This window comes from Corythoichthys intestinalis, chromosome 8, assembly GCF_030265065.1.
Source record: "Corythoichthys intestinalis isolate RoL2023-P3 chromosome 8, ASM3026506v1, whole genome shotgun sequence".
Lineage (NCBI taxonomy): Eukaryota > Metazoa > Chordata > Actinopteri > Syngnathiformes > Syngnathidae > Corythoichthys > Corythoichthys intestinalis.
Window position 1 is genome coordinate 45078544 of NC_080402.1, and position 9428 is coordinate 45087971.

Consider the following 9428-nt stretch of genomic DNA (forward strand, 5'->3'; position numbering starts at 1 on the left):
CCTTAAGTGAAAAAGAAAACAGCTACTTAGCTAGAGGCTACCTGGCATGGCTAACATAATTAACTGAATAAAAACGGGTCTGTCAACTTGAGAGGAAATACAGTATATATACGTGTGTGTGTGTGTGTGTGTGTGACATTAAACATAAAACGACTGTAATATGATTGACACAAGACAATGATAAATGTAAAGGGATGTGTGGAATAATATGCAACTGGCCAATTGCATCACCGTCCCAAAAAACTCCCTCTCTTCTAGCAAGTAGAAGTTTAACTGACAGTAGACACTGATAGTGAGAAATTCTGGCTATCTCGCGTAATGTGACATTTGGGTGATCTTGTCAGTACCGTCCTAAAATGCCATGGCTTTCGGTGTGCTTTTCACTGTGCTGTTTTAAGGATTCACTGCTTCCTCCCAAGTTTGTGGGTTTAGAGATGCCCTGCTCCAAAATGACTTTGCACTAATATACAATGTGGTATCTGACCAGTTTTTGTTATCATTTAATGAAGTTACTTTTGTAGTAATTTGTTAAAAAAAAAAAAACGTCTTTACCTGGACGTGCGATCTGTAAACATGACTTTACATAGGTTTACGTCTATAAACATTACACAGAGCACCCAGCAGCTCCATGAGACTGCACATAAAGAGGACCTCCAACTCGTGTCATAATTCAGAAAGTATGTAGGCTGTCTGGGTACGGGATTTTCTCTTTCCTTCACAACTCCCTTTGAGAAATACAGCTGTTGAATGACCTCTGTGCACTTGTTCAGCCAGAACTGTCGTGCGCTCTTTCACCTACGCCCTTGGAGACCAGTCATAGGGTCTACAAGAAATCCCAACATGCCCCCTCCCCCCAAAAAAAGACACACACTACGTCATGTTTTTTTTTTTATTATTAAATAATTAAAATAACAATAAAGGCCATGTCTAAGATGAGTTTTTCCCCGTGTGGTTCCTCACTTTGATCCTCTCCACCCCACTTTCTTTTTTTGCGCCCTCCATCAGCTGGGCTTGACTTTTGACAGTTGCCACACTTGAGTCCTGCTGATCGTCCTGGTCGCCCTGGGCCGGCATGGTCTGCAACCATTGCTCGTAGTACCCGCGGAAGCCATCAATCTGAACCAAATAGTTGTTGCGAGACTTGTACTGGAAAGAAGAGGGGGGGGGGGGGGGGGGGGTGTAATACAACATGATATATAGTATTATGAAAAATGTACTTTTTATTTTTTGTGTACAAATATTTGGGTCTCATGAAGATAAAAAAAGTTATCTGCTAGTGTCAGAACATTTCTTTGTTAGTCATTCTCCTAACTCCTACGTTTAAATCCCTATTTTGCCATATTTCCTGGGAAAATAAGATCTTATTATCATAATATTCAGCCATATTTCCTCAGAAAGCACAACCACAGCATCCTTGCAATATTTTACCCTTTAAAAACACTTCTTTTTGTAATATACATTTTACTTTAAAAAAAGAACAACTTAATTTTTTTAATATTACAATCCCCCCAAATTATACTTTTTTTTTTTTTTTTTTAAACAATAGTGCCTTTTTCACATTTCTATCATTTTTATAATCTTCCAGTTCTGTTCTTTTTCCCGTTCAGGATTTGCCATTGGTTCGAATAAAAGAGTCATCTTCTTTATCCATATTATTACGTACACCCTTGGGAGTATTTTGATGAAAGCATGTCAAATATACAGTATTGGATCCCCAGAGTTCTTGCATTGCTTTACTTTTTTCACATTTGGAGGCCGTATGAGATGCCTTATTCCTTATAATGTGGCAAAAATCTCCAAAATATATTCTTTTCAAATTGTCATCATGAATCCTTGTGTGTAGAATTAAGGGGAAAATTTACTCAATTTTGGAATAAGAAATGGAGACCAAAAACAAGTTGAAAAAGAGAAGCAATGTGAAAACTTTCCGGATGCATGTTATAAATTTTCTATTTATTTGATCAAAAAAAAAATAAAAGGATATATTTGCATATAATATATATTTAATGTGTTTCATGGAGGGGTTGGTCCATTGGACATAGAATGAAGGAAAAACTTTCGTTTTTCAAGTTCGTTTTTTAAACAAGAATGTAAAACTGTATAACAAAATGCAAAAGCAACCAAATAGTTAATAGTCACCTGGTCATAGTTGGGAGGATACTGTGCTGCGAACTCCAGCTGTTTGATGATGACCACGTTTGGCCACACTCCCTTATCACGCATACTTTTCAGCAGTGTTTTCAGGTAAACATAATCCAGACGCCGACTCGCTCGGCCAATCAGTGTGGAGAACACGTGCGCGTTGGGCTGTAAACCCGCCTCCTGACAACACAGAGTCATTGATCAGTTTGCAAGTTAATTATTACGTAGAGTACTGTTTTTGATATTTTTTTTGTCATTGATTTGACATACTTAATAATGTAGTTTTATGATTTTTTTGTTTTTTTTTTAAAGAAATTATTTGCAAGTGGATAGGCATGTGCCGATAACCGGTTTCATGGCACAGTGTACCATGGTATGATGATGTCACGGTTTAAAAACCGCCCAAATTTTCTGTCATAAAGTCCCACAGGTATTAGCTATTTTTATGTACCATAAATGCTGGGAGAAATATCTTGCTTTCAGCTGCAAGGCTCAACCCTCCCCTACTTGTTGTTGCCCTGTGTCAGTGAGTCAGCTGTGCTACACGATGGATGGAGGAGGTGAAACTCCTGAACCTCGCCCCCCCATCAAAGAAAACGAAATTGCTGGTATGGGAATACTTCGGCTACAAAGAAGTTACAGACAGCCGCGGCTTAAAGAAGGAGGGCGAACCGACATGTAAAACATGTTTGTGGAGGGTGGCTGCTGAGGAGGCAATACCGCTAATATTATTTCGCATTTAAACAAAATTATAGGTCAGTGAACAGTATTGTGAACGTTTGCCGCCAGCTGTGAGAGTTAACTCCAGCATGTTTAGTGTGTCTAGCGGTGGTAAAACATGTTTTTTCCCCTCTGGCTTCTGTCTGTGTTGAGAAAAGAGTGTGTGTATAATGTAAACATGATACAAGTCATACACATGTGATTTTTCTGGAAAATAATTCTATTATCTTTGTTCTGATGACAATAATGTTAAGCTTTGGCTGTGGGTTCACGCTCACCTTACGGACTGAATTTATTTAGAATATGTGTATATATACACATTTTTAACTTAACATTATACTTATGTTCCAATTTGCTAATACGGTTTGAAAAATAAAAATCCTGTTCAATGGATTTTTTTAACCAGATATCTCAAAGTAGCACATTTTAATACAGTGATATTTTTGCTTAAGGTTATCATACTGTCAGAATCTCATACCGGCACATACCTACTTCTGGACAATCGCACATTAATACGCACATGACAAGATGTTGACAGATAATATTACACACAGCTGTTTTCATCGGAACACTGTTATGTCCTTGGTGACGTTTTTCTGCTTTTGGGGAGAAACTATGCTTTTCTTGAAGGACAAATGGTTCTCCAAGCCCCTCACCCCATTTGCCAGGGAAGGAATCTGAGCCACAATCAACATGTTCTGTTGTCACCAAGCTGAAACTATTTGGGACGTCTGGGACCCCACATAACAAGTGCTGTACCAGACACATCGGCGCCTCCCCAGAGGAGCCTACACCTTCTCCCTGGAAGGTAGCGTACCAGTTCCATGGAGTTTAAGGTGCCCTCCAATACACTCAACAAGAGCCATATCCCACCAGTGCGACAAAATACACCTTCCTTTGTTATTTACGTGGCTGCATGCTTGTGTGATTTGTGTAATAAGTCAAACGATAAATTGTGCTTTGAAGAATGCTCTACTCCACCTGAAACACCCTTTCACATGCTTTACAAATAGGAAAAAAATCTAAGAACTACTTCGCTGCAGCTGCAGGTTTGCTGAATGCAAATGACTTTGAGCCACAAGAATGCATAAGTGGGCTGTAAACGTAGACGCGAAAGTTCAAATGAAATCAAATGAAAAAGGGCTTTCATCAAAGTCGTTCAAACAATTCTAGTTATAAAAATAAAATTTGGGCACACAGGGGCGAGGTGGGCCTGAAGGTTCGGTCAGCATCGGACACTGGAAAGTCGCCTGAATTGAGCCCAGAGGACGACAGGGTGGCACTAACGGTCTTTTAAAACCCAGCATGCATGTGCGCCACTCTGTTTACGCCTGGGACGAAAGACCAAGTGGTACATCGTGCATCAGCCTCAAATCATACCAGCCAAAGAACCATAATTAGGACTCTGTGAGCACCATCCTTGAGTTCTCCTTCACACCCTTCAAAGTCTGGCCGAAGAAAGTGTTGACTGGCCACTTCTAGGTGGGCACTTCTCGAGCCTTTCTCAGCAACCAGGCCCACCAACTTCGTAAAAGGTCAGATGCGTGATGTGCCTAATCTTATAAGGTGGATGCAAACCTTGTGGACATACATTTATCTGAGCCAACGTAACCCTAACATTATACAATGGCATATTTAAAAAGACATTTACCAGTAAAAATCCACAAATAAACTTGCACTGGGCTATAAGACACATGCTTCAAAGTGTGTGATTGTGTGCGTGTCTTTTAGTCCGAAAATGACGGTACATTGTAAGACAGTTTTTATATTATATTTGTGACATTATTTTACACAGCACTAATCATGATCAATACCTCCATGTCTTGGAGTAGTTGAAGGCCATCTTTCTGTTTCTGGCATCCCATTGCCAGGCTCCCAAATGTCTGCACACTGATGCTCATCTTGCGCTGCCGCATCACTCTCAACACGTCCTGCACAGTTAAAATGTTATCAGTATCCACTTAAATTCTGACATTCACTTCACCTGTTCTGCTCTTTAGAGAGGGGACATCAAGAACACTAGATGAGTAAACATTAGAATGGGGCATCTACATAAAGTGGAAATGTTTTTTATAATTTGACGTTGGTGTTGTTACTTATGCACTCTGCCTTGCAACAAATGACAAGCCATAATGTCAGAAAGGACAGTGGTTGATGCCTGGCCATTTTTTTTTTTTTTACCCTGTTCAGTCAACACGTAACGCAGCACAAGTGATTGGGAGGTTACATCACACTTTATATGTCAGTGTACATGTCAACCTTTACAAGAACAACCTGGGACTGGTTGTTGTCTTGTCCTCTAGTAGTCATTGGTCAGTCTACACAGCAATCATTGCCCGCACCACTGATTGGTTGGTTTCATCGCTTATGCTTCATTGGCCACTGTCTATGACAATTACTATGTGAAAAACCTGTGGTTGATTTTTTTCAACTCACTCTTCATGCATTTGTTGGTCAATCTATGTGTCAATCATACTAGTCATTTGTTGAAGTTTTTGCCATTCATCAATTGACATGTCAGTCATTACATTAAACCTGGTCAATTGTATTGCTTGGTCTACATTGGTCAGTCAAGTCATTACTGCACACATACTGTACATTTTTTTTAGGAAGCATTCAACCCATTACCAATACCTTGGCTCCATCTAGGTCTCCACTTCTGGCAGTCCTGTGGATGACCGTGTTGAAGAAGGCAGCATCCAGTTTGATACGGTGCTGTTTGGCCACCTTCAAGAGCATCTCCAAAGATTGTACACCGGGCACCATGATGTCAGCCAACAGTGTCAGAGTCCGCAGGTCTGGCTCCAGCCCGCCAGCTGTCATTTTCTCCAGGAAACCTTGGCCTCCACCCAGCAAAGCCAGCCTGTTGGATGCTCCTTCAACATCTCCGAAGGAGATCACGCTGCCGTCGCTCTTTCCCTCAAGCAGGTCCAGCAGGTTTGGGGTAACACTAACGGGATAGAGTGTACTTTCTGCCTGTCTGGGTGGCACCAAGGAGTTTTTTGTCTCACCACCACAACTTTGGATTTCAGGTTGGACAAGTAGCTGACGCTCGAGAAGGTCAATGTCAACTCCTTTACGTGACTTCACATGTGACTCATTTGACAGGAGCAAGAGGCTGAAGGCCAGCGCGGGGTCACCAATCCCACAATCCCTTGCAGTCCTCAAGAGCAGGTTGTAGTTCTTGGAGTCCGGAATGAGGCCAGACTTGAGCATCTGCCGCCACACCTGTAGAAAAAAAAAACAACAAATAATAACATAGGTTTTTTTGGTCATTTAATCCATTCGACAGCATTAAAAAGACCTGCAAAGCCAGCCTGAAGCCAAGCTCTTTGTCCTTCAGACATCCCATCAGCAAGTAGTGAAACGTTTCCTGAGTGACAGTATGACCAATATCTAACATTTCCTGGAAACAAGGACACACAAATCAATTCAAATAGAATTCAAAGACACTTTATATTAAACATAAACATTACAGAAGACAGAAAACGGATATTACTTTTTTTTTTTTTTAAAGGGAGATTTACTGACTTGGTCCCCCGCAAAAAATAATATTTTGAGCCAATATTCTGTTGCACAAGATTTTGAGTACAAACTCCATTAAATGTAAAGGCATATTCATAAAAATCCAACCTCATATTTAGCGAATTCGATTTGCAGCATTTTTTTAAAACCTTACTTTAGTTTAAACCTTTGAAATATTTGTTTCAAAATTTTAATAAAAAATGTGGGCGCTAACAGAAATGACCTATTTTAAAAATGAAAACACACCCAAGAGAGAGAAAATATCTAAATACAAGACCCACAAGGACAGACACAGACCTTGATCGTGTGTATGCAGGCTTGTAGATTGTTGTGGAACGCGTGTGTCTTGAGGATGGCGTGGTAGGTGGCCACGCAGAGGGTGACGTTCTTGCGTTTCAGCTCCTGTTCCAGCTTGAGCGTGTGTTCCAGAGCCATGTGTTTATGTGGTGACTCCGCACAAGCGTTGAATAGAGCCGTGTAGGTGGCATCAGATGCCTCCAGACCTCGTTTCTTCAGCTGAAACACATTGATACAAAGGGAGGCCGGCCTTTACTTGCACAATGGCATTAAAAAGGTCATGATTTAAAAAATCTTATATGCAATAAGATTTTTTTTAAATGGTGGTGGTGGTGGGGGGGGGGCTAGGGTATTTACAAAGTTTGTTAAAAATGATCTTTTTTAATACAGTATGTTTAAAAATTTTAATTAAAAAAATCAGTCATTCTGTCATAATCTATGCAGATTAGCCTAACAATCTTGTACAAATAATTGTAAGAAAATGACACAAAAAAATAGTTTAAGCTTAAAATCTATTTTTTGTCAATTTTTTTTATTTATTTTAGAAATACCTTTTAAAAATCTATCAAAACGACTATAAAGAACATGTATGAAATTTAGAGAGATGGCTTTGACATTGAATAGGTTGACTGCTAATCATGTTTTTTTTCCCCAATTTTAAAATTTTCTATGCACTTTAACAATTCTTCCATGCATAATTCTACAGTAAATGGGCTAAAAAGCATTTTCAGAACGAGTACGTGGACAATCACACATGCTATGCGTCCTCCTCACATTGTTGTAGAGCTTGAAAGCCTTCTTGAGCTGGCCTGCTCGTCCGCAGCCTCCGATTAGCACGCTGTAGTTGTACTCCTCCGGCTGCAGCCTCTCCCCTCGCAGCATCTCGCTCTCGAACAACTCCAATGCCTCCTGAAGCTGAAATTCCACACATGTACTGTTCATGTTATTTACACTATATCAAAAATATTTTTATTCATTTATTACTTACTTTCATTAGTGGGTAAAAAGACGAGACCGCATTCAGTACAACATGAAAACATTATTACCTTTGTAAAGGCAAATTCTTCAGTTAGATGTTATGAGATGAGTATATCTAGAAAAGTGTCCCATTAATTAAATGAATTTCAACAAAGTAGGACTATTAAAAGTGATAATGCAATTTGACGGGAAAAAAACCCTTGATACCTTAGGCTAATTAACCTGTCATTTAGGTAGTGGAAAAGTTAAACATCATCATGTGATTATGATCATAGATTCAGCGCAGTTGTAAGTGCTATCATATTGAAAGTTAATGATGACAAGAACCTTATTAGCTCAGGATGTTTTAGGGCACAGGTGTCAAACCGATTCCAGAAAGGGCCTAGTGGGTGCTGGATTTTGTTCCGACCGATAACGCGCAGAGAGTTTAACCAATGAACTTCCTGCTGAAACAAGCAGCACCAGACTAAGTTTAACTGATTACACATGTAAAAGATCTAATTGGTGAAAAGGTGTCCTCTTCATTGGTTGGAAAGCAAACCTGCACCAGTAGGCCCTTTCTGGAATCGGTTTGACACCTGTGTTTTAAGGATTGCCTTCTCTGAGGACAACTGCGTGTGCTAGTCCCTTCTATCAGGATTTAACACTAAGAAAAACTAAGGTCTTGACTTGGTCTTGAGGAATACACAACTTTCTTGATACTAGAGTTAATTATTTCAATGTGTTATTATTTATTCTACAAAACACTAACCTTCTCAGCTTTAATCAGTTTCTTGCACTGTAAGAAGTACCAGTAGGTTGTATTTCTCCTCCCGGGCCTACGTAATGGTTCTTTCGGCTTCTGGTCGTCGTCGTCTTCTTGGTAGCTCATGTCCAATACCTCGGGGCTAACTTTTCTGAAGGACCTTCGGGAGGCTATGTCGGCGGACAGGGTGCCAAAGTTCTCCTCTGGGTGCGATGCTACCTCCGCATTTTGCCGCCTTATGGAGGCTGTCAGGGAGAACCATCTAACTTGTGGCCCTCCGGGTCTGAGAACGAGCCTCGCCGCGGCTGGTGGTGGAGCTCCATACAGGTTAGACGCTGGTTTCTTGACCGCTAGTATAAGGGGTAATTTAGCAACCATGACGGACATTGTTGCGCCATTCCGGCAGCACAAAGTGGCTACGGAAGGTAGCATAGTTAGTTAACAGAAACACGGTACACAGAAACTACCGAATAAGTAATGGATTTATCTTGTTTGACAACACGAGCTCGGAGTATGTTAAGGGAGCCGCCATGTTTGATGACGCATCCTAGAGTAGTCATAAGTAGCCTATAATAGAGAAAATATAAAAAGACACTCGTATTGATACACCGCCAGTCGTAAATGACAATCCTTTCATTGGATAGATTTTAAATGTTTAGAACTCACTGAAATACACCTTGAAAATACTCTAAACACGGAGGCCAAAATCAATCGACAACATCGGTATTTGATTGATTGGCCTGCTCACAGGAACGCTCGTCTTAATTTATGAATTTTGCAAATTTGCACAAAGTTTCCTAAAACACGCTTTTTCAATTCAAATATATAACCTAAACAACATTGGCAAGCTTTTAAAATGACAATAATAAAACAATGGAAATACAAATCCAAGTTTGGAAACAAGATTTAATATTTTTTCTCAATTTTATAAAATGGACATTACCTGTTAGACCAGACATGTCCAAAGTCCGGCCCGGGGGCCAAATGCGGCCCGTGGTCAAATTTCATCCGGCCCCCAGCC

At 40.2% G+C, this 9428-nt stretch overlaps 1 protein-coding gene across 1 annotated transcript; it reads right to left on the reverse strand.

Annotated features, from left to right (window-relative positions):
• Nucleotides 1–885: 885 nt before the first annotated feature.
• ptcd1 (pentatricopeptide repeat domain 1) lies at nucleotides 886–8967 on the reverse strand. The gene is made up of 8 exons (XM_057844458.1): nucleotides 8414–8967; nucleotides 7459–7599; nucleotides 6685–6903; nucleotides 6167–6268; nucleotides 5497–6090; nucleotides 4677–4793; nucleotides 2140–2322; nucleotides 886–1146 (listed from the first exon to the last, which is right to left on the reverse strand). The coding sequence occupies exons 1-8, from the start codon at nucleotides 8837–8839 to the stop codon at nucleotides 928–930; spliced, it is 2001 nt and encodes a 666-aa protein (XP_057700441.1). The 5' UTR covers nucleotides 8840–8967; the 3' UTR covers nucleotides 886–927.
• Between the last annotated feature and the right edge of the window lie 461 nt (nucleotides 8968–9428).

Excerpts from the sequence above, each read along its gene's own strand:
- ptcd1 (XM_057844458.1), bottom strand. The coding sequence starts at position 8,839 with ATGCTACCTTCCGTAGCCACTTTGTGCTGCCGGAATGGCGCAACAATG. Across the intron at positions 4,794-5,496 it reads GAGACCTAGATGGAGCCAAG|GACGTGTTGAGAGTGATGCG; the intron begins GTATTGGTAATG and ends TTAACTGTGCAG. Across the intron at positions 1,147-2,139 it reads ATCCTCCCAACTATGACCAG|TACAAGTCTCGCAACAACTA; the intron begins GTGACTATTAAC and ends TCTTCTTTCCAG.